Here is a 24,402-nt window from a genome sequence, read left to right as displayed (position 1 = left end):
AACTAAAAATTAATAATAGAGTTTGGCAGATGTTCAGCATGATCGTGGATTATCATGTTATGTTTAAGAACACGAAGTTAAACTATAATTATAAAACTCATGCACATGGTTAACCTAAGAAAATGGAGACTATGACTTGGTGAAAATAATGGTTGACTTGGTGAAAATCATGGAGACAAGACCACATAAGGGCTTTCTCACAGCCAACCAGCTTCATCCATGGCGTCGATGATGAATGCGAAGGAAGATCAAGACTGGAAGGGCGTTGCAAGTCCGAAGAAAGCAGCATGCAAGGTAGATATTGGGCCTGAACAATGTTATTATATTGCATAGCGAACCCCACGACATGGGCTGGACCAGTTGTTTGTAGCTTAGGCCCATCTAATGACAAAGGATACGGAAGTCCAATCTTCGAAGTCCATCTACAACGTCATTCGTATTTATGTAATGGGCTTTTTAGGGCATCAGGCTATGGTGGCTTGTACTTCTCACACTTTCAAACCTCCCTAAATCAATTTCTTTCACCGGATTTGGTCAATTTCTCTTACCGAACAAGCAAAAAAATTGGATGAAAAGAAGAGTTTGACGATATTCCTCCGTGGGAGTACCGTTATTATATGGGGCTCACTCACCTACACCATCATTATGCCCTCGGCATGGCTCCGGCGATAAACTCATATCGGTTTAATAAAAGAAAGAATTATAAGAAGAAAAAAAAAACTTACGTGAAAGGCTATTTTAATCAATTTTATATTTTTATCAACTTTCTGTTTTTACAAATAAAAAAAATAGATAATATTAACTAGAAGGAGCACAGACATCCTCCAGGAATTTAAAACTATGAGTAATATATAATTTACTAAAAAAAAATTAATTCCTCTAGTATGTTTTACTAGAGGAGCACCCCCATAAAAATAATAAAAGGAAAAAAAAGTTAATCATCTAGTAATAGATACCGTAATAAGAATTTAAAACTAAAAGGTTTATTCCTCTTATGATCTTATATTTAAGTCTTGTGGTTACTAATATAATCGTCACTAGAGGCTTATATGGTTATTAATTTTAAAGTTTATAAAATTAATCAAAATGACCGCAATCTAATCCGAACATCCGTGTTAATTAAAAAAGAGAGTTAATTTTCCCTTTTTCTTTCTTCTTTTTCTCTGTGAAAGGCTGCTAGTATATTTTTTTCCCTTTGTCGTGCCAATCTTCAAGGAGTTAAAAGTAAAATACAGTATGCTAAGCCAAACCACCCACGGAATACCTAAAAAGGCACACTGAATGATTAGCAGCGGACCCTATCCCTGTCACGATTACCACTTTTTGGATAAGCCCTTCCATCACCCTTATCCAAACGTATCCAATTTGTTCAAGAAAGTTCAGCTTATTATAAGGGTAAAACAAAATGTTGACGCTGTTTTGACTGCATGCTTCCACGTAGGGGTGTTCACGGTTCGGTTCGGTTCGGTTTTTATCAAAAAAAGTAACCAAACCGAAATTTTTTTTTTTTTTAAAAAAAAACCGAAACCGAACCGAAATCGGTTCAAACCGACCGGTTTCGGTTCGGTTCGGTTCGGTTTTTTAGAGCAAAAACCGGTTCAAACCGGTTTGGCTCGGTTTTTTCGGTTTGGCTCGGTTTTGGCTCGGTTTGGCTCGGTTTTGGCTCGGTTTGGCTCGGTTTTTTCGGTTTGGCTCGGTTTGGCTCGGTTTTTTTCGGTTTCGGTTCGGTTCGGTTCGGTTCGGTTTTCCGGTTCCAGACTTAAAAAACCGAAACCGAACCGAACCGGTCGGTTTTTTCAAAATTTTAATCGGTTTAATCGGTTTTTTTTCACGGTTCGGTTTTTTCGGTTATTTTTTTTCCGGTTTTCTCGGTTTAATCGGTTTTTCGGTTTTTTTGAACACCAGATTCTTCGGATTGGAAGCTTTTGGATGTGGGATTTTAGATTTTTAGAGACGGCTATTTGACTATAAGATCGATTTATCATTTTTTATCGACGTGTGTTTGGGTCTGTTCTAAGTGTTTAATATGAAAAAAATTAAATTTATGTTTTTTGTTTAAAATATTTTTAGAATTTTAATGTATTGATATTGAAAAATTATTAAAAAAAATTATTTTAATGTATTTTCAAACGAAAATAAAAATACATCACAATATTAAACACGTGCAATATCCCAACCCATATATACCCAAATAAAAGGAATCTAAAAAAACTATTATTTACTGAAAATAAACAGTTGATTATATGCTCAAAATTTAAATAACTCAAACTATTAGTATTATTAGCAATGTGATACAACAACAGTACCCATCACCATTTACTCGTTAGGTCGAGAAGAACCTCTATTAACCCCTTTTTTCTATTATACAAAATTATTACAAGAAAATAAAACAAAACATAATAGCTCAATTATACAACATAATAATGCAACATGTCTTAACACCTTACACCTTACGACCGCCACCTCTAACGGTTTCGTCTCCACTGGTTATATTACTATTTATTCCAGTTATTTCACGCATAATAATTTTCAAGTGTTTGTTTGTTATATAATTTAATGAAAAGTAATTTTAAAAATGCAAAGTTATTAAGTTCAGTGGAGTTCATAACATGAATTATAGATCTTGTAGGTTAACTCGGATTCAATCGGGTCTTTTTTTAGCCTTTTCTTTAATTAAATATTCTTATTTATAACTTCGTTTTTTAATATTGAGTTGATTGAGAATCAGACATTATAATTTATTTTGATTTTTTTTTTAAGATGTTATTATGATCTCATGACCTCATTTCTAAATTTGGTTAGCTAACTCAAGTTTACCAGATCGATTCAATATGTTTTCGTCTCAATATTTTTTTTAAAAAAACCATCTAATATATCACCATATCAATATTTAAAAAACATATTATTCAACATGAATTCGATTTTGAATTCTTTATTAAAAAACCTCTTAGAAAACACATCGATGCCTTGATATTTTATTTTTTTGTGTTCAAAAAAATTATAATCTGCAGCATAATGCAACCAATTTGCTAATTAAAAAAACAAAGTTATGTGGTGAATTCACTAAAGCATTTGTATTGTACACTTTTTTACAAATTATTATGGATTAGAATAGTTATTTTTTTATAAATTTTCAATTTGGCTCTCGAACTTTTTTTTGCACAATTAAACAATTGTAAGATCAAATTAGCAACTTATTACTCCTTTTTTTTTTAAGGAAAGATTGGATTGAAAGACAAATAACTAAAGTTAAAGGAGCGATTAATATAAGTAGTGACTTTAAATTTTAGTTGAAAAGTTCCTTTCAATCCCCTAATTTGCTTTTTAGTTATTAGGTAATCGGGTACTTGAATTATTAAAAATTTTATTTTAGTACCCAACTTTATTTCCTTCATTTTTCAAACCTTTTTTGTGAGAGGACAAAGAGGCTTGTAGGGTAGAGAGATAAAGTCACCATTGACAACTATTCCAACCATAAAAATAATCAATATCGATGTCAATGAGTTTCATTTTATAAGAGGGGTTTCACATGGGTGTTTGTTTTATCACGCTCCTTTCCTTAGGAGACATTTCTGACTGAGAGGATATATTTGAGTTCGGGTTGATTTTGGTTTTTTGAGTTGTATTTTAAGTTTTTTGAGGTAATGTATAGGTTTGTTAAGGTGTTTAGTGTGTTATTTATGTATTTTTTTTCAAAAATAGGTTTAAATGAGTTTTTTAACAAAAAAAACACTTGAGGCCTTATTTTTCTAGCAAATTTGGTCGCTAGACTTTGTATAAAGCAAACGACACATCATTTGTTATCCTTTAAAAAAAAATGGGACGAACAACAAGTCGCTCACAGGCTGAGCTAGAAGGTCTAGGCACGTAGACTGTGCTAGAAGGCCCAAGCACCTGTGCTGTTTTTCTTTTAATACCCATGCAAGTTAGGCCGCCAAACTCATATGCCTGAGCTCCTTTTAGTTTTTTATTTTTGTTTTTATTTTATTTTATTTTATTATTTTATATTTGGGCTAGAAAATAATGATTAAAAAAAATCATTGGATCCAATTAAATTTATGAGTCAATTCATAAGTTTAATGAGTTAATTTGTAACAATCAGGTTTTTTTTTGTGTCCTTCAATTTAATATATATATATATATATATATATATATATATATTTCACCATTTTTTATTTATGGTTTATTTTTTTATTTAATTCAAATCTAAAAGAATGTAATTTTATTATTTGTTATTAATAATCTACTTTTTTATGCATTTTATTATTATATAATTAAATGAAAAATAATATCTATGATAAAAAAAAATTATCAATTCAGATTATGTGCGAGTCTTATTTATTAACTTGAATTCATTTAGATTTTTTAAATTAAATATTATTTTTTATTAATTTAATCATTTAATATTAAATTAATTAAAAATTAAACATTCTATTTTCAACTCCGAAAAGCATTCACAAATGAGAGTGAAGATAGTGGCAGGCAGCATCTTATACATCAGGTAAGATGTTGTGGATAAACAAAGAAGACAAGAAACAAACTCAAATTTAGATAAGACTACATCGAAGTACGAGAATCCTTATCACCAATCACGCTAAGCTCCACGCCCCCAAAGATGGATAATATTACCTATGTCCACCTTGGAAAAACATAACCTTAATGTCTGAAAGTGATCCTATAAATACTACATGAGAGCTTGGTGGTCACCTCTCCCCGTCTGTGATCGTATATCAATTCTGTAAACAAAAAACAAAGGCATAAATTTTAGGCAATTTTACAGGTTTATTTTGCAAGTGTTAGCTTGGAAAGGAGAGGATTAAAATGTTGGCAATTTTTCACAAAGCTTTTGCTCACCCACCTGAGGAGCTTAATAGTCCAGCATCTCAAAATGGTACTAAGAAGCCTAAGCTTCCTGAGGAAACACTAAATGATTTCCTTTCTCACCACCCTCAGAAAACTTTCTCCATGAACTTTGGTCAAGCTGCTGTGCTTGCCTATGCTCCCCAAGACAACCCTTTCTCTCCTCAACAAAAGTACTTGCATAGTGATTGAATTTCCTTTCCATTTTTAAATATTTGTTGTTTAATTCATTCAAAAATTGTTAAATTACTGTCTTGTTGATGGTATATGTTCTGCAGGCTGTTTTGTGGTTTTGATGGTATATACTGCCTTTTCTCTGGAAGCTTGAACAACTTATGCACACTCAATAGGCAGTATGGATTGACAAAGGGGACTAATGAGGCCATGTTTGTGATAGAAGCTTATAAGACTCTTCGTGATCGAGGTCCTTATCCAGCTGATCAAGTTGTTAAGGATCTTGATGGGAGCTTTGCTTTCGTTATCTACGATAGCACGGCTGGAAGTGTTTTTGCTGCACTGGTATGTTAAATTCTTCATTTTGACTCCTTTTGTCAATTGGTTAATTCCATCAAATGAGCTATGTTCAAATCATATCCAAGCATGTTTTATTTTCTTGGTCTAGCTTCCAAGTTTACTGTGTGGTCACAGGGCTCTGATGGTGGAGTTAAGCTGTACTGGGGTATTGCAGCAGATGGCTCTGTGGTGATATCTGATGATTTGGAAGTCATAAAAGAAAGCTGTGTCAAATCGTTTGCTCCCTTCCCAACAGGTACTTGGTATTGTAATAGCAAGGGCTAATCACAGATGACAAACAACATCAATGTTTTTGGAGCTGCATTAATATCACAATCTGGATTTGCATTATAATCATCTCTCTTTTACATGAGAAAATGTTGCTGTGTGTCATATATAATGGTTGATTTACTCGTCAAAATGATGATGGTGATGGATGTACAGGATTCATGTTCCATAGTGAAGGAGGCTTGATGAGCTTTGAGCATCCAATGAACAAAGTTAGAGCAATGCCAAGGACCGACAGTGAAGGATTTCTCTGTGGGGCAAATTTCAAGGTTGATGTCTACACAAGGATCAACAGCTTACCCCGTAGAGGAAGTGAAGCTAATTGGACCGAGTGGCAATCACACAGCTAAGAATTTGTTGTGCTTCAATTCATAACCGGATCAAAAAATGTTAGCATCAGCTACCATCTTACAAATTGTTCTCTATTCTTAACGTTTTCTCAGCTTTGTTTTGTTCTCGTTTCTATTTTTGTTTATTTTACTCTGTTTTCTTTTCACTCGGTAGAGGGCAACGTGTTCAATCGGTGCCCAGAACTTTTTATTTATCTATTCACTTTTATGAATCCTTTAAACCCCGAATCAAAGCTCGGGCAAAAAATCCTTTCTGCCAATCACAAAATTAGAGAATCAATCTGAATTTGCAGTTTTGCACACACTTAAAACGTATTGATCCTAAGGAAAAGGCATAGGCAATGCCTCTCAACAAATACTCACAAAAGAATCTGCTTTAACAGCAAATACCAAAGCTGCGAAAGCATTTAGAGTCTAGTTTTAAGAAATTTTTTGAAAAAAAGTTTAACTTCTGATATTTACTTGCCGCGTGATTATGTATTGAAGAAATCGAAGCTCTGAGATGCGGAAAAGGAAGGCGTGCCAAAAAATACCAGCTTGATTAAAACGCATGATATGCTAATCCAAGGCAGGGACAAAAAACTTGTAATGCCAGCGAGGGCAATAATACCAAAATGGTCATATTTTCCATGTAGGGTACAAGGTGATATAATAAAACCAACAACATGAGGAGGAGGAGGAGATCATTCCTTCCACATGCCTGCAAATTCATCAGGCTCCAATGGATTTGATAGCTCGTGCATCTTCCTCCTCGTCTTGGCTTTGACTTTCTTGGCAAACTTCCCAGCCTTCTGCTTTTTCTCCAGTGCTCGAATCTGCAAGATTGAAATGAATATCATGCCATTGATGCCAAAATACTAAAAGAGAGAAAAATGGATTATATATAATCACAGCAATTGAGGACAAACACCTAATAACCTCTGAACAAAAAGGCCAGTGAATGAACAGATAGTGCATGGTCGCATTGGCTTGAACATTTGTTGAACTCAGTTATTAGGCAAACCCAGTAAGGGGGGGAACTCGACCATGAATCTAGCCAGAAGATTCTTGACGGTTTCATTTAAACAAGAAACTTATCACTATGGAAAACCATCAAAATGGTGGATATTTTGATACAGCTCATCAAACGAGGAGCTCTTCTCTAACTAAAGAAAAGTTAATCATACTTGTGATGCCAAAATGAAAATTAACGTGAAGAAAACTCTGACCTGGTTAGGTGATACAAAAAAGGGATTTTCATACAATGTTGGGCCTCCAAAGCTGCCACCAAAAATCTTGATAGGATTCAAGCAAAATCTTGGACCAACCTGCACAAAATCATTCTATCGAAATTAAATAGCTACCGTAGGTGTTTCACTGTGTGCATAAATTCAAAAGTACATCAGAGCAAAACCTCAACAAGGGTCATCTTATCCAGGCCTCCTCGAGCTATTTTATCTGTATCGTTATGAGGAACAGATATCTATATCAAAGAAGAAAAGGAGACGGTTATGAGTTAGTTTAAAAAAAATAATGAAAACAGGGTGAAAAAAGCTTCATAGCAAATAAAAACAAGGGGTATAAAAAACAATTTCAAAACGCTAGAGAGCATTCCAAAATCATGCTACTATGACACTTGTATGCAATTGCAACAAGCGTTGTGCATAAAAAGTTAAGGTAAATACATACATATATATTCATATGCATAAAAATTCAGGTATTTTTTGAAAGTTTGAAAGCAGAGCAACTGCTGATTTTGAGCAACCACTTTATGGGTCTAGAATTGTTCTCTACATCACATTGCTCTTGCACTATTAAAAGGGACTCAGCGCTTCAAGCAAAGAAGATTTCTGAGTGCTCACATTAGAATAAAAGAACTGGGACTGAGTATCGGTAATTCTAATTGCAATAACATGGCTCTAATTGGTGATTACGGATGCTGATAGCTACATCTGAGAAAGTTATCCCACAGAATAATGGAAGACAACATTGTGTGCTTGTCAATACAGATTTTACTATGACAGCCAACACCTTTAAATAAATAAGATATTAAAGTGATTTCAGTCACTGAATCTGCAAGAGCACCAGAAGTATAGTATCTCTATAACTGCAACTATAAAACCATCTGTAGTGGAATTTGGATGGCTGAACCAGCCTCTAATATTCAAGTAGTGTATCCCTTTCATTCCTAAAGCAGGCTGTAAGTAACACGGCATAACAATTTAAGAATATATTTGAAAACAAGGGATAATACAGAGGAATGAACATCTATCATGAGTGAAGAAAAAAGCAGGAAGAAGAGGCAAAAGATAGAAAATGCAGCCAAAGGGTTATCTGGGCTTTATGGCCAGAAAAGAAAGAAATCTTTCTTATATAAATTTATGAAAATATAAAAAATGTGATTTATTACAGCAGTAGCAGCCATTAAATAATAAGTAAACCCTAAAAAAAAAAGGAAAACCTGGCCCTTAAAAATAACTAAATCTTAGTTGTCCAAACCTCCCTAATAAATAGGGCATAATAAACAAGGGAAGGAAAAACCCTAATTATATGAAGCTGCTACAGTATTGTGAACTACACTACTTAGGATTTGTCCTGCATCAAGATGTCCAATGATGAAAGTGGCCATTCTGCAAGTCCAGTGAACAGACTATTTGATTGATAGCTGTGCTTAAGGTTCCAAACTAAAATAAGGATCCAATCTGGCAAACTGAACATCTCGTTTATCAAAGGTTAACCTGAGACTTGCAACATCTATCTGGAAGGGTACAGTCAATTAAAAGCTGCTTTGATATTTAGTAGAAATCCCAGCCTAGGAAATTTGCAGAAAAGGTGAAGAGGAAAAGGAAATAACTTTTTAATATATGTGGGTTTCTGACTAGGGATTTCCAAGCGAATAATGTAGCACATTTTTTAGGATTCCAAAATACCAGACAACTAAAAGGTCTTCAATGATATGTGCCCAATCTACAAAATAGCAAAGCCCATACCACTTCATATGTAAATTTCTAGCTTGAACGACTTGTGGAAGGGGGTAGTTCATTAATTTGTTATAATTTCCAAGTTAGAAACATAAAGCTAGGAAAAACATTAAAAACCTCAATGCACAGTAGCATGTTATGGGGCACAGTGGCAAAATATTTAGTTTTTGAAGGCAGAAATAGTATAAATGCTTCAATAAAATTTGACTTCTAAATACTGTCTAATATACCTGGTAATTCCGAAACCATATGTGGTCATCAACAATGGAGAAAACAAAGACATGGTCATAAAAAGGCTTAGATTTCCTGTGATCTTTTGGAGTTCCAAATATCTGAAAAAAAAGATGAAAAGGTCAATGTCCAAGTATCATATAAAATGACTTTTGAAGTTAACACACGGAGTTCATCATCAACGATTGGTATAGCATATGAGAAGGAATCAGAAGTTACATTTTGCAACCTTGAAAGAAAAGTTTGAGTGTTGTATCCGTGCAGTTAACAGATCAGTATATCCTCAACTAATCTTAAAAAGCAAAAATGACTAAATCTTGAGCTAAAAAAGTTGCTTTATGAATGTATCTGATTCTACACAGCACCAGAAACAAAAAAGTCCAAAATGGTCATCTCTCTCACCATACTGTTATGAACAAGGCCATAAGATGCGAGAGGAGCACTTGTATTATTGCAAAAATTGTAGATACTAGAATATCAATCATATTTGTTTACCATATTTCCTGGCAGACTTTGCCATTGGAAGATATTTTGGAAAGGTATTTCACGATTGTCTTTTAGAGAATGAAGAATCTGGTGGTATAGTCATGCACTATAAGATAGACCACAGATAAATGTTGCTTCTAAGGTGGGAAACAAAAATCAAAATACCTGGATGATCATCTCCTTCAGGAGTTTCCAGTGGGCATCATTATCAAAATTAGCTGAGAAAGTCAAGAGGGGTCTTGACCCTTTCAGATGATTTCCTGTAAGCTTCAATTCTTCCATTGTGTGCACTAAAATGAACAAGACAGGTTGCAATGGTTAGGCTACTTAGTCATAATACAAGAAAAGAGCTAACCATGTGAACAAATCAATTTATTAGATTAATCACAACAGCAGCTTCTTTTTTCTTTTCTTCCTGTTTCTGTTTTTTTTTTTTCGGTTAAAGAGATTATACTATAAGAATGGGAACAGAAGAAGAATGGGAACAGAAGAAAATTACAAAAAGGACTGCAGGGTATCCTCCACAGTAGAGTGCAAGAAACTGGATCAAAGAAAATCAGGAAATGGCTCTCCAGTGCCACTGAATACTAATGGAAGGAAAATGTTCGAATGCCCAACCCAAAAAACCACAAGAAGTCAGAAGGACTATTCTAGACCATAACAACTGCTTAAAAATACAGAATTTTTGAGATTTTCAAATTTTACTCCACACAAATACTCAAAGTCAAAGCAGACAAGGTACATCTCTATGAAGATTTCGCTATCTTCCACCTCCCAATACCATTAAATGCATGTGTTAAAATTGTGATGCTACAAACATTAGCATTTGAATATAATAACTGCAAGCCTATTAGAAAACATGATTATAAAAAATATCACAAAAAAATAAAAAATTAACATACCAGCATTGACTAAGAATTTCACAGACGGACCACTAGGGCACTTGACCATCCATAGATACAAATCTTTATGTTTCCTGCACTGAAATAGAGAGAGAAAGGAGTACAAAAAAATCATCAACAACAAACAATCTAAAATATGGCAACTTAAGTTCATCTTTTTTTCCTAATCTCAAAGTCGATAGTTATATAATCACCACACCTCCTCTCAAAGTTACCAAGTTATTTTCCTTCAAATTACCAAACCACGCAAACAAGTGGAACAATTATCAATATCAAAATTCATGTGATGAGTTATCGTAGGTATTAAACCTGCAACCACTTGCACAAATAATATGGAATTAACCAGGTCAAATTGTTTCTTTAAGGAAGAAAACAACTAAATTTGAAGTTCACCTCAAAGAACAAAGAGGAAGAACCATTCTTCAACTCAACAAGCTCATTCAATGTCGCGCCTTTAGTACTTGTAGACTCAACCTTACTATCCTTCTTACAATGCGGCAGAAGTGACACCAAATTCAACATCAAGTGCCTATACCTGCACACCAACAATTCTTTCAAACACCAACAAAATCCAGCAACCCCCCAAAATCCCAACAAACCCCGAAATCAAATATATATATATATATATAAGCATTAATATAAAAGGATTGGATCTTTATGGAACCTGAAATTGATACGCCTAGAACAAGTAACCAAGACTTTCTCTTTATTTCTAAAACCACCCTGTTGAGGAGGTATAGATTCAGTCTCTTTCACTTCGGGTTTATCTTTCCAACCCAAGAGCGTCCTTTTGGGTCTCTCTGGTGCACCTTCATCTTTCTTTGCAGGTTCAATGACCTGTGTCTCAACGTGCTTTCTCTTCTTTCCCATAGTTTTCTTTGGTTACGTACAGATACCTGAAACACATGAAATCTTTAGCTTAAACACCATGAAAACAATACAAAGTTTGTATTTAGTTGTCAAGAGAACTAAGCAGGAGAAGGGTTGGTACCTAAAGAGGGGAAAGCTAGCTGCAGAGAGGAAGACACAGAGAGACAACGAGTTTCTGTCAACGAGGAGCAAATCCGTGATAAAAACCTAAAAGTTTAAAAAAAAGGTATTGAAACTTGAAAGTGCTCACGGCCCAAACTAGTCGATTGGACTCTTATAGCTTAGATGGATTGGCCCAATAAATGATGAGCTCAAGCCGAGTAATCCCAGATGGGTGGATTTTTATGGAGAAAAGTGTCCTGTGTTTTTTTCTTTAGGCCCCGTTTGTTTGCAGGAAAGTAGTTTTCTTTTGGAAAGTGAATTCCAGGAAAGTAAATTCCGGGAAAGTATTTTCCGATGTTTGGTAGTGTAATGGAAAATAAATTGGAAAACACTTTCCAGTGTTTGGTTATGTTATGGAAAATGAGCTGGAAAATAACTTATTAATGTTTTATTTTTTCAAGTTTATTAAAATAATGAGGAACAAATCTTACAAATTAAAAAGTTGAATGAGAATGAAATTAAAAAAAATATATAATTTCATAAATTATCTCAAATAAAATAAATAATAATCAAAATAATAGAGATCAAATCTAAAAAATTAAAAAAAATAAAAGGTGAAAAAATTAAAATAATAATAATTAACATTTCATAAATTATTTTAAATAAAATAAGTAAAAATCAAAAGAATGAGGATCAAATTTGATAGACAAAAAATTTCAATAAAAAAATGATAAGAAAAAAGCAAATAGCAATTATAAAAATAAGGACCAAAATTAATATAAAAATTAAATTTTAAGAGAAGAAATTGAAAAATAAATATTCAAAACAAATTATATATAGCAATCAAAAGTTTGATGATCAAATTTGATATAATCAGCAAATAATGACATTTCTAAATTTTTCACAACTTCCGGAAAGTGTTTTCCGCCCAAATTTTTCAGGAAAACACTTTCCTGAAAACCAAGCCAAATTTTCCTTTGACTGGAAAGTGTTTTCCATTGATCAACTTTTCCAATGGCAAACAAACACATGAAAGTTTGGAAAGTGGTTTCCCGGAAACCACTTTCCGGAAAACAAACACAAATTTTTCTTTGACTGGAAAGTGTTTTCCGTTGACCGAAAAGTGTTTCCGTTGACCAGAAAGTGTTTTCCGTTGACCGGAAAGTGTTTTCTGTTGACCAACTTTCCTAGTGGCAAACAAACACAGGAAAGTTTGGAAAGTGGTTTCCCGAAAAATGAATTCCGAGAAACAAACATGGCCTTAATGTTTAACCTTTTCTTATGTTAACACCTCGGAAACTCTTTCTATTTATATGGTAAACACAAACAAATTAGCAGAATGCTTTTTTCTTATTTTAATTGAACATCTAAATTGTTTATATATATATATATATATATAGCTTTACAAAGATTACATGCTTATTAATGCGGTAAATCTTTAAGAATAGGAATTATTCAAATCATTAATGTGTTTGGAAGTGTGGTTGCGATTGTATTTTAAAGTGTTTTTCACTTAGAAATGCATCAAAATAATATTTTTTAATTTTTAAAATTTTTTTTTTTATATTAGTGCATCAAAACGATCCAAAAACACAAAAAATATTAATTTTAAGCAAAAATAAATTTTCAAAATTTTTAAAAACACAGGTTAGACCGCTTTCCCAAACAATCCCTCAAATCCTAAAGACTATTAATTCTAACAACTAATAGTTTTAATATCCTCCCTCTTGAACTTATATCTTAACATAAAAACATAACCTAAAATACTTATTCTGATATAAACCTGGTGGATATAAAGATACAGAAACTCATAGTCAAGATTGATCATGAATCCCTAAAAAAAGCTAGATTCAAACTTTTAAATTGAGCTTGACACTGCGATGACTTGTATCGAGACACCAAGACTATAATAATTGAGCCCCCCGGTGATTATAAAAAACTACAAATGAGAAGAATACAAAACTCTATGAAGATTGGTTAATACTTTGATAATTCAATAGAATTTCTTTGCATAACCAAAGCAAGAGAAATCTCTCACAACACATAATAATAATTATTGAAATCAAAATCTAAAAAACAAAAACCTAATTGCAAGATAAATAACATATTTATAATACGTAAAAATATATTAAATAATGTTGAAAAATAATAAAAGAGTTCTAAATAAAATAAATAAATATAAATTAACTAGGAAACTAATACAATTCTTGTATAGTAGATTATGGACTTTATCGTAAGGCCTTATCAATGTCAGATTGATCTAAACGTTTAACCCAATATAAAACAAGGCCTCTGAAATTTTATGATAAAACTTCAGCTTTATCCAATAGTCGGATCGAAAATTATGCATTTTAGATTAAAACTATATATTGTGAATTAATTAGCCTATAAAATAGATGGATCAGACCCTTCTTGTACATAAATTAAATTGACTAAGATCTGATCATCACTTGTTGAAGATATAGCCTCATTGACCCAAATACTCCAAATAAACCTATTGAATGCATCATTGAGCTTTTTTGCTATTAATATTGTAATATGCTCATCTAAACTTCTAATAGATCATTTGGTGTAGTTTAGATCACATAATCCTTTATGTCTTTAAAAGGATTTGAACTTGAATCTTTACCTACATCAAATAAAAAAATATAAAAAATATTGAAAGTAATACTAACATTATACTCATTTCATATATTCACTTTACAGACATTATCGTTAATTTTTTCCAGGATTTGGAATGACCCATCTCCTCTCAGCATCAATTTAAATCTTCTTTGTTTAATAAATCTCTTCTTTCATATATCCACCCAAACCTAATTACTTGGTTTCAAAATATCTGTCTTTTATCTTTTTATTAGCTTTGAATGTATATTACTCGTTTTTTTTTTGTATTTGTCGCCTCGCATTCTCATAAAAATCATTTACTATATGTGATTTTCTATTGTCATTAAGACTAGCCCTTTCATCAATAAAAAAAAATCAAATCAAATCCAAAAAAGTTAAAGGATTAAAGTCATAGACAATTTCAAAATAAGAATATTCAATAGTAGAATACACACTTATATTATAAGCAAATTCAATAAATGGCAGACAATAATCCTAGTTTTTTTAATTTTTTTGAATGGTAGTTCTTAATAATGTTGTTAAAATCCGATTAACTACTTCAATTTGATCATCTATTTGTGGATAACTAGTAAAAAATAACAATTTTATTTCTAATTTCCCTTACAAAAACCTTCCAAAAGTGGCCTAGAAATTTAACATCATGGTCAGACATAATACTCCTAAATACTCTATGAAGCTGAACCATCTCACTAAAGAATAAGTCCACTATGTTAATTGCATCATCGGTTATTGCTATCCAATTTTTTCCTTCATCTTTTGAAAATTTTTGAAAAAAAACTAAAAATAGTAAAAAACAACAAAAACCCAAAAAAATATGTTCTTGATGTCTTTACATCAGTTGCAACGTTTTTTTCTATATCATCAGTTATTAACACATCTTTTTAAGTCCACGTTGATGTTACTTTTTTTTCAAAAAAAATAAAAATATAGAAAAATCAAAATTTATATAAAAAAAAACAAATATGAAAAGAAAAAAGTTGAAAAACCAAATTGTTTTTGAGTTGTTTGATCACCAAGTTTACTTGGAGACTAAATACTTAAAAATAATAAATTTTTTTACCTAAAAATAAATGATTACCCAAAAAATAGGAATTAGTTAGAGAAGCAAACAAGAAATCAATAAACCTTCTCTCCCTGAAAAAATGAAAAAATATGACCCCCTCTCATTCTCTCCCCGTCTACCACCGCTGGTTAGGACCATTTTCCCTTATTCTTTTCCTTTATTAAGAACCGTCTCCAGACCATGCAAGCCAACACCATTCACCATTACCACCTTTAACCCATAATCTCCTTATCCCATCCACCATGATAGCCCATCAGACGCCAACAAATCCAACCACAGCCCATCGTTAGCAGAGTTTCGAAAAGAAAACAGTAATGCTAATATAGTGATAGTAGCAGCGACTGTCATTTCCTTCTATTTTCTGATTTTTTTAGTAGGGTCTAAAACTTTGGGGTCAGCAACAACACCTGTAAGCAATAGTAAAGGTGATGAGGAGGGTTCAATAACATCAACAACAATAACTTGGTTGATTTCCTTAGAAGAGATTTCGTAGCAGTCCAACCATATATACTAATATACCCGTTTGATATTGCAACAACAACAGCTTTCAACATCTGTAGCTCCCCAAGGTCCCAACAGCTGTAATTTCTCCTTTGTTACCTTCAAGAGCAGCAGTCTCTCCTCAGAAGGTACGAGCACCTCCACAGTGATTTTCCAGCTCCAGCACTTCAGCACAGCAGCGCTGCATCACATGAACTCCAGTGTCATCAGCTTCAACACACCCACCAATCCAATCGGCAGCTCAACTAAAGTCTCCCTATACATGGCAACCAACAACAACAACATTCATTTCATCATCAATCAACTACAACAATGAAGGATTTTTCTACAGAAACTTACCTTCTAAGCAACGTCATCTTCAGCAGTAGCAATATATGATCTTCCAGTAGCAGTCATGGAATTGAAGTTCCTTTATCACAACAACACCATAAGCATTTTTTCTTATAGTCATGGTTTTCTTTAGCAACAGCACCGTAGGTTCTTTCTAGCCAGACCAGTAACTTCTGGTAACAGCACCGTGAGCCTCTCTAGTGCAACCTTTTTTCATCTCCAACAGTTTCAATGGACCACCACCAGTCGCAACCCTTCTTAGCTAAACCACCACCATCAGCAAAGATTTCCCAGAACCAATAAATGCAATCGTGGCATCCTCAACACAGGTAATCTTTCTCTTTCTTACATTTCTTTTGCATGTTATTTTGATGAAATGTAATTAATGGTGGGAGAATAGGAATGCTGGAAATGCAGACATGATATGTACGTGTGTATATTTATTTGTTTAGCCGAGGATATCACGGTATTATGATGATGAGTCTTAGATTTTACATGTTAATTTAAATTAATTAAATATATTATTGTTTTAATTTTTTTATATAAAAAAAATATATCTTGAAAAAAAAAAAAACTATTCTTTTTTTTACTCTAGTTATCTAGGATTTTTTGAACTTGTCAAGTTGATCAGACCACATCGGATCAATTTTTATATAATTTTTTTTTTTTTGAAAACACGTTAGCAATATCTAAATATTTTTTTTATTTTTATAAAAACAATTGACCCAACCCACAACATAACCCAGGTAAAATGATCTAGTGAGTTGCTGATTAAATTGGTATTTAACCCATTCCATTTTTAGAAATGACACTAGTTATTTGACCTACGCTTCACTACGAGTTAAATAATTTTTTTTAGCAAAAAAAATAAATATGCAAATTTTTCAAATGTGTTTTTTTTAATCTAATTATAAATTAAAAAGTTTATGCATGTATTAAATTAAATATATTAAGAATCGTATATGCCAATAAATGCAAAACACAAAATATTAACATATTTATTCAATACGCTTCGTTGCAGGTCGAATAATTTTTTTAGTAAAAATCAATAAATATGCAAACCTTTCAAATGAGTTTTTTTTTTAATAATCTAATTATAAATCAAAAGGCTTATCTGTGCATTGAATTAAATATATTGAGAATCATATGTGCCAAAAAATACAAAAAATAAAGTGTTAACGTGTTTATTCAACTCGTCTCTCTGCAGGTCGAATTTGTTTTTTTCTAACACAAAAGAATTAATCTATAGGTGTTATTAATATGTTTTTTGACATCGAATAACAAATATAACCATGAATCAAAAGGTTAATGTTTACATATAATAAAATATAGTAAATATCATATGCATTAATAAAAACATGTAAGATCTCAAGCTAACTTTTAACATAGTAGAAGAATAGAACAATGTTATAATTGTTATTGTGAAACATCATTTTCTTAGTCTTTGTATAATATTTTTTTAAAATATAAATAAAAAAATCACAAAAAATAATAAAGATATAAATAGACAGAATGTAGAGTGATAAATATTTAAAGTATAAAAAGAAAAAAGAAAAAAATTTTTCTAAAAAAAAGTGTAAAGAAAAACAAATGAAAATAAAAACTAAAAAAATAGTGATAAATAAGCTAAGTGTAAAATACATAGTTTTTAAACCCGGCCTCGCCCAGCGGGTCGACCCGGGACCCGGCTGACCCGGGGCTGGATCCGGTCTGGGTTGAAGAAAAAAATAGGGGAAGGAAAAACCCAACATGACCCGGCGGGTTGACCCATGGATCCTGTTGATCCGGCAAAACCAGGTCAAAAACCCGGTTGTAACCCGTTGACTTTTGGTTTTTTTACTAAAACGACGTCATTTTGATTTTTTTTAAAAAAAATTGACCCGGTCAAAATCCGGAATCTAGGCTTTGGACCGGGCCGGGTCTGAAAACTATGGTAAAATGATAAAAATATCAAGTATAAGTATAAAGAGAAATAAAATATAAAAAAAAAACTTGTTTTTTTTAAATAAAAATTATAATCTTGTCACCGCTACAATGACAATACAGTAATAGATAAAATTTATAATTATATCATTTTCACGTGAAAATATCAAATTTTTTTATAATAATAATGATGAAGAAGAAGAAATATTTTGACCAGGGACAAAATTGATTAACCCTAAATAGAACGGAGACTTATTTGTCTATTCGTTTCATTGAAACCATGCAACATGTCGCTTCAAAAACCAACGACATACCCTCCACCAGATATTCGCAACCCAACTCGAAGGTTCTCTCTTCTTTTTCATCGAGTGAGAACTGAGAAGTGAAGAGGAAGTTGAATTTCAGAGACACTGTGACTGTAAAGAGAGAAATGGGAGACCGCTACTTCCCAAATGAAATGCCAGACTACATACCAGAAACAACGACAACAGCAGTGGACGAAACAGTCACTGAAAGAAACACCAAAGACTCACTTACAAAGCTCCTGTCTTTGCCGTACAACATTCTCTCTCAAAGACTTAAAGCATCAGCCCTGGACGTCAAAGACACAGTTAAGTTTCCCCTTTCACTCAACTCTATCCTTTTGACTTCTGGCTTCCATTTGTTTCTGACTTTCAGACACACCCCATCATGTTACTCTAGTTTTTTTAATGTTAAATATTGAAGGGTTTTCTTTTTTCTTATTGGTTGTGTTTTAACTTCAGGTGGTGAGGGAGACATGGGGAATGAGTGGGAAGAGAGTGAAAGATTATAGTTTGTACACCGGGGCATTAGGGACTGCATACTTGCTTTTTAAAGCATACCAAGTTACCAAGAATCAGAATGATCTTAACTTGTGCTCTGACATTATCAAGGCTTGCGATTCTGTTTCTAGAGATTCTGGGTATTCTCTCTCTCTCTTTTTTCTCTGTCTGTTTTGTTGCTGGCTCATCCAAGAATAGGTGTTACTACTTTTGGATATTTTAATGCGGAGGCTGCTTTAGTTGTACGGGAATTGAGGTTCTAAACAACTATGGATTCAATTCTTGCTTTATCTGAGGTTAAATGGGGATAAATTCATATTGAAGCTCGTCGATGTGTTGTGCTGCGTTTGATTATTCTATTATTACGGGAATCATGCGCTCCGTTATGGTTGTCTCGCTTTCTATTAGCATTTTTCTCTTGTATTTGGTTATTTGGTTTGTGGAAATGCTCAATTGTGTATTTGATCCTGGCATGGCTTGTCACTGTAAATGTTTAAATTTTTCAATATGTTTGAAGTCGGCACTTAATTTTATATGCCAAGTCTAGGTTAAATTTTAGGTGTAGGTGTAACTTCCCAATCCTTGGGGAAAACAGATAAGTCAACTTGATTTAGTTGCTTATGTGATCCGTTGGGGCTGCAGACGTGTGACATTTATATGTGGACGGGCTGGTGTTTGTGCTCTTGGTGCTGTTGCAGCAAAGCATGCTGGGGATGGAAGGTTATTAGATCATTACTTAGCTCAGTTCAAAGAGGTGCCTGTTGCATTTCTTCCCCTTCTATGCATTTTTTTTTTCCATCAAAAGTTGGTTGCTTTTATATATCTTAATTAATATTTTTTTCATCTTTTTATAAACCTAATTAATATGATTTTCTTTTTTTTATTTTTTTACTCGAGAGCAGATCAAACTTCCTAGTGATTTGCCATATGAGTTATTATATGGGAGAGCTGGGTTCCTATGGGCCTGCTCATTTCTAAATAAGCATATTGGTAAAGAAACTATATCTACAAGCCACAAAGTAAGGCATTTCTTTTATTTCTTTTCAATCCAGCATTCATTATTGATTAGAATGAACCCTTTGCTAAGTTGGCTTTGAAACTTCTGCAGAGAGCAGTTGTGGATGAAATAATTAAGGCTGGAAGATTGACACGCAAGGGAAAATGTCCACTGCTGTATGAATGGCATGGAAAAAGGTACTGGGGTGCTGCCCATGGACTGGCTGGAATCATGCTTGTTTTGATGGACTTGGAACTGACACCAGATGAGGTGGAGGATGTCAAGGGTACTTTACACTACATGATTAAGAACCATTTTCCCAGTGGCAATTATCCTTCAAGTGAAGGAAATAAATCTGATTGCCTTGTGCATTGGTGTCATGGGGCTCCTGGGATTGCTCTTACCCTTGCGAAAGCAGCTGAGGTAATCCTTGTATAGTGATGCAAGCTGCATAAGGTAGCGTAGGTGCTAATGGAATTTGTCTAGGCATGTATGCTTGTGTGGGTTGTCTTTTACTATGTGTATTTTGGCTTGCGTACCTGCCAATAAAACTTGGTGAAAGTACCTCATTAGTTGAAGATTTAATGCTATTTTTTCATGGAAATGGACATATAAATATTCCATTGTTTGATGACATTTCTGATCTCGTCCATATTAAGAAATGAGGAAAGAATTTCAGTCTCATAGAGGAAGAACCATTCTTCCAAAGTGGAACGATCACCTGTCTTTTTGTAGTGCTAAAAGTTCAAAACATGAGATTGAACAAGTCATCGCTACCACTTTCCAGATGTCTGCATCCACCTTTTTGTTCTTCAGTTAAAGACCATAATCTGTAGTCTTATTGGTAATATAGAAATGATACTGGGACCACATTATGAATTTCTTTGCAATGTTTGAATTATTCAGGTTTTTGGAGATAAGGAGTTTCTGCAGGCAGCAATGGAGGCAGGGGAGGTGGTTTGGAACCGGGGTTTGCTAAAGCGAGTTGGCATATGTCATGGAATCAGTGGAAATACTTATGTTTTTCTTTCACTCTACCGATTAACAGGTAATGTGGAGTACTTATACAGGGCCAAAGCCTTTGCTTGCTTTCTACATGATAGAGCACAAAAACTTGTATCAGAAGGGAAGATGCATGGAGGTGATCGCCCCTATTCACTGTTTGAGGGTTTTGGAGGAATGGCTTATCTCTTCCTTGACATCCTTGAACCATCGGAAGCCAGGTTCCCTGCTTATGAACTTTAGATCGCCATATAATATTTCGACTGTTACTAGATGTATCATATCATGTTTGCTTGTAAACCTTAATACAGTCTGTATATATTTGAAAGGATTTAGCTACTTGATTATATGGCTCTAACTTTTTGAATTACTTTCTTCTCAAGTATAGAATGCTCATTAGGGAACACTACTAAAGATTTTTTTAGCTTCAGGGCATCTTATTCATACCGTGTTTAGCCACATGTAGGACCACGCTCACCATGTGCAATTCTCTGGTTTTATCTGAATAACTCGGTTCTTTTTCTTTGGATAAATAGAAAGGATTTTACTAACAAGGATAGGCATTGTAGATGAACTTTTATTTCAGTAATCTCTCGCTCTCTTTATATGGGGAACACTTGCGGTCTCTTTCTTTCCTTGAGCCTGTGGGTTAATGGCATGATTAGTTGATAAAGACCAGGGAAACTTTTCCAAGTCTGATATGGAAAAGTGAAAATGATGAGAAGCAACAACAGTTTTCAAGCCGCTGATCCTTGTTATAGTCAAAAGTTAAGGAGGAAGCTTAAAATTTGGAAAATGGATTGAGAGGGGTAGAAAACTGTATACAAGGCAACAAGTGATTTTGCACAACAACGATTTTGCATTGGCCTCGACAAAATACCAGCCACAACACTTCCAGCCATTTGGCTTCTATAAGTGCAAAACAACGAACAGACAGTTAGACACCACTTATTTATTGCAAAATGGTCCATTTAGCTGTTAAATAGGCAAGAAAACTTTTTTTCTGATTTAAAAGTGTTGAACCTGCCAACATTAATCAGAGAAATCTGAACTTTGCAGTACGGGTGAGTGATTTTACTGCCAATTGATTGATACAGAGTGTCATCTACTCCTACTAAGTGAAAATTGTTTACAGAAGTAAACCATCCAAATCCAAAAAGGACGCGGTATTTTTTTTTTTTTTTTTGCACTAACATCATCCTCTCTCATGGCAAAGATTAGTACACAAGAAACTCTCTCCAGCCTTTCTCAATCAGGCCAAACCAACGAGTTTCTCGCTAACCTCCCACACTTTACGAGCCTTCTCTGCATCACTAGCTTCTTGAGATAGCTGATTCTCAAAAGAAGCCGAGTCCTTGTTCCAACTCCAGTAGACCCCTGATTTTGTCAAGCTTGGATCACTCACAACCTAAACAAGAAAGAGCAGATTATGTTATTGCACGTTATACAAACCCATAGCAGAGCATTTTTATTTCTATAGTTTCCCCTGTTTTGGTTACCTGAGCAAGTCTTTTTCCAGCATCTTCCTCGGAGACGAAGCCCTTAGTGATGTACTTTTGGAATGGAGGGAATAGAAGCCTGAACAAAGGAATGTGCTCCCTGAACAAGCCTGTTGTGGCAATGCAACCTGGGTAAAGGGAAGCAAATGTAATGCCAGTTTCTTCATGGAAACGCCTGTGGAACTCTTGCATAGTGAGCATGTTGCAGACTTTGCTATCCTTATAGGCTTTGGCACCATCAAATTCACCACCATCAATCATAGCTGAGCTGTTTAGCCCATTCAAGCCCCCTGCAAGTCCCCTCAAGTCACCAAGATTGGCCTTAGGAGGAACATTGCCAGCCAATGTATTTGTGTTCCCTAAAACATTTCACAGAAACAACACCAAATTTAGTGTAAACAATCGAAACATATTCACAAGAAAGTGAACCTTAAATGTATTATAGTGTATAAACCTGTAATTGAGCCAACAATTATGAGACGTTTCGATGGGTAATCAGATTTCTTCATGTCCTCAAGCAACAATCTTGAAAGGAGGAAATGACCCAAATGGTTAGTTCCAACACTAAGTTCAAATCCTTCAGCAGTGAATGTAGGCTCTTTTGCAGTTGGCAGGTAAACAGCAGCATTGCAAACTAGCACATCAAGTGCCCTTCCTGATCGCCTAAAGGTATCCACAAATTGGCGGACACTGTCCAGTGAAGCAAGGTCCAGATGCATAATGGTGCAGTTCTCTTTGGCAATGCCAGCTGATTTAGCAGCCCTTTCAGCCTTAAGGAAGTCTCTGCAGGCCATAATTACGTGCCATTTTCCAGTTTCAGCTAGAGCCTTAGCTGCTGCTAGACCTAATCCAGAGGAGGCACCAGTGACAATGCAGCATCCCTGTCTAAGAGTTTTCTTGCCGTCTGAAGAAGCCCTGTTGACTGCTGGAGTAGCAGTGGCCATTGATTGGGCTCTTACAGTCCTAACTCTTTGGTTGAATTCTCTCTGCGGTGAATAATATTATACAAATGAATTCATTAGAAAAATCCCTTTTGTTTGCGAGTTTGAATTAATACATTTTCAGCCAAAAAAAAAAGCAAGAATGAACCGGCATAGTAGCTACCTTCCACTTCAATGTAGAAGAGCTAAAGTCAGCTTTGACATGGTCTGAGAGTGAAACTCCAAGCAAGCTTGACTCCTTCAAAGATGCACTAGATTTTCCCTGCATAGACAAAACCACTGCCAAAATCAACACTAAATTTTCCTTCAATGCAACAAGTAAAAACAAAAACAAAACAAAGCACTACTAGTATCCGACCTCTTTGGGGACAACAAAAGCAGAGGAAACCAAAGAAGCAGCCTGGAGAGCCATTACCGCTTGCAAAGCAAACTCTCTGCCTCGTAAAATGGGCTTTCAAATCCTTTGTTTTTAGGACTATAGATTTTGTATACAGTACTGACTGGAGTGAAGAGCTCAGCTTAGAAGTGTGCAAAGGAGCTTGTTTGGAATTATATGTGATGTGTGTTGGGGGGAGGATATGTTTGGCAGACAGGATAAGATCATTAGCAGTAAATGTATCTTCCACATCACCTCCAAGCACCAATGAGATTTTGAGTTTAAGATTTCCCATGATATTGATGGCCTTGTTTTTTTGTTCCTTTTATAATTGACAAATAGTTAGGGATATTTGGGTGCGTTTCCCAAAATGTTCCACTCCTCTTAGCTATGGGCTGGGAGATATGGAGGTGTTGAATATATTAGGGGGGGTGGTTGCAGACTTGGAGCCAAGGCGCCATGACAAAGTGGAGGGTCCCCGGTTGCAGTGACGGGGACATAAATGTGTTTGGATCTTGGTAGCCGCAATGGGCTTCCACAGAAAATTTTTTTTTTGGTTCAGGTCCATTTCTACTATCATCCGCAAAGCTCTCAGCTAACCCATCACTATGAGGTGGGGGATGGTTAAGAGCGGCCCTCTTAGCTGCGGAAATGTGCTTGCCTAGGATTAATAGACAAAATGTTAAGCCAATCTGCTTCATTGTACATGTCTTAATTAGCTCCATGGAAAGAAAATGGCACAACTCATTTGGTTCTGAAACAAAAGAACTGCAGCTGTGA

The 24,402-nt window shown here is 34.3% G+C and overlaps 4 protein-coding genes across 4 annotated transcripts; 2 read left to right on the top strand and 2 right to left on the bottom strand.

The window, feature by feature from the left end:
• Nucleotides 1–4,630: 4,630 nt before the first annotated feature.
• Nucleotides 4,631–6,157, top strand: LOC133676618 (stem-specific protein TSJT1-like). Its single transcript, XM_062098331.1, has 4 exons — nt 4,631–5,033; nt 5,139–5,379; nt 5,509–5,629; nt 5,818–6,157. Exons 1-4 carry the CDS (start codon nt 4,822–4,824, stop codon nt 6,009–6,011), a joined length of 768 nt encoding a protein of 255 aa, XP_061954315.1. The 5' UTR covers nt 4,631–4,821; the 3' UTR covers nt 6,012–6,157.
• A 374-nt stretch (nt 6,158–6,531) lies between these two features.
• On the bottom strand, nt 6,532–11,702 carry LOC133676613 (ribosome biogenesis protein BRX1 homolog 1-like). The gene is made up of 9 exons (XM_062098320.1): nt 11,582–11,702; nt 11,255–11,486; nt 10,984–11,125; nt 10,591–10,669; nt 9,854–9,978; nt 9,202–9,303; nt 7,405–7,473; nt 7,220–7,318; nt 6,532–6,826 (listed from the first exon to the last, which is right to left on the bottom strand). The coding sequence occupies exons 2-9, from the start codon at nt 11,458–11,460 to the stop codon at nt 6,695–6,697; spliced, it is 954 nt and encodes a 317-aa protein (XP_061954304.1). The 5' UTR covers nt 11,461–11,486; nt 11,582–11,702; the 3' UTR covers nt 6,532–6,694.
• A 6,610-nt stretch (nt 11,703–18,312) lies between these two features.
• LOC133671035 (lanC-like protein GCR2) lies at nt 18,313–21,176 on the top strand. Its single transcript, XM_062091656.1, has 6 exons — nt 18,313–18,614; nt 18,769–18,947; nt 19,450–19,561; nt 19,710–19,826; nt 19,916–20,227; nt 20,711–21,176. Exons 1-6 carry the CDS (start codon nt 18,435–18,437, stop codon nt 21,047–21,049), a joined length of 1,239 nt encoding a protein of 412 aa, XP_061947640.1. The 5' UTR covers nt 18,313–18,434; the 3' UTR covers nt 21,050–21,176.
• A 682-nt stretch (nt 21,177–21,858) lies between these two features.
• Nucleotides 21,859–23,806, bottom strand: LOC133671044 (protochlorophyllide reductase, chloroplastic). Its single transcript, XM_062091668.1, has 5 exons — nt 23,605–23,806; nt 23,410–23,508; nt 22,760–23,291; nt 22,306–22,664; nt 21,859–22,214 (listed from the first exon to the last, which is right to left on the bottom strand). Exons 1-5 carry the CDS (start codon nt 23,656–23,658, stop codon nt 22,059–22,061), a joined length of 1,200 nt encoding a protein of 399 aa, XP_061947652.1. The 5' UTR covers nt 23,659–23,806; the 3' UTR covers nt 21,859–22,058.
• Between the last annotated feature and the right edge of the window lie 596 nt (nt 23,807–24,402).

Source organism: Populus nigra, chromosome 1, assembly GCF_951802175.1.
Source record: "Populus nigra chromosome 1, ddPopNigr1.1, whole genome shotgun sequence".
NCBI lineage: Eukaryota > Viridiplantae > Streptophyta > Magnoliopsida > Malpighiales > Salicaceae > Populus > Populus nigra.
This window is presented reverse-complemented; position numbering and strand designations above follow the sequence as displayed.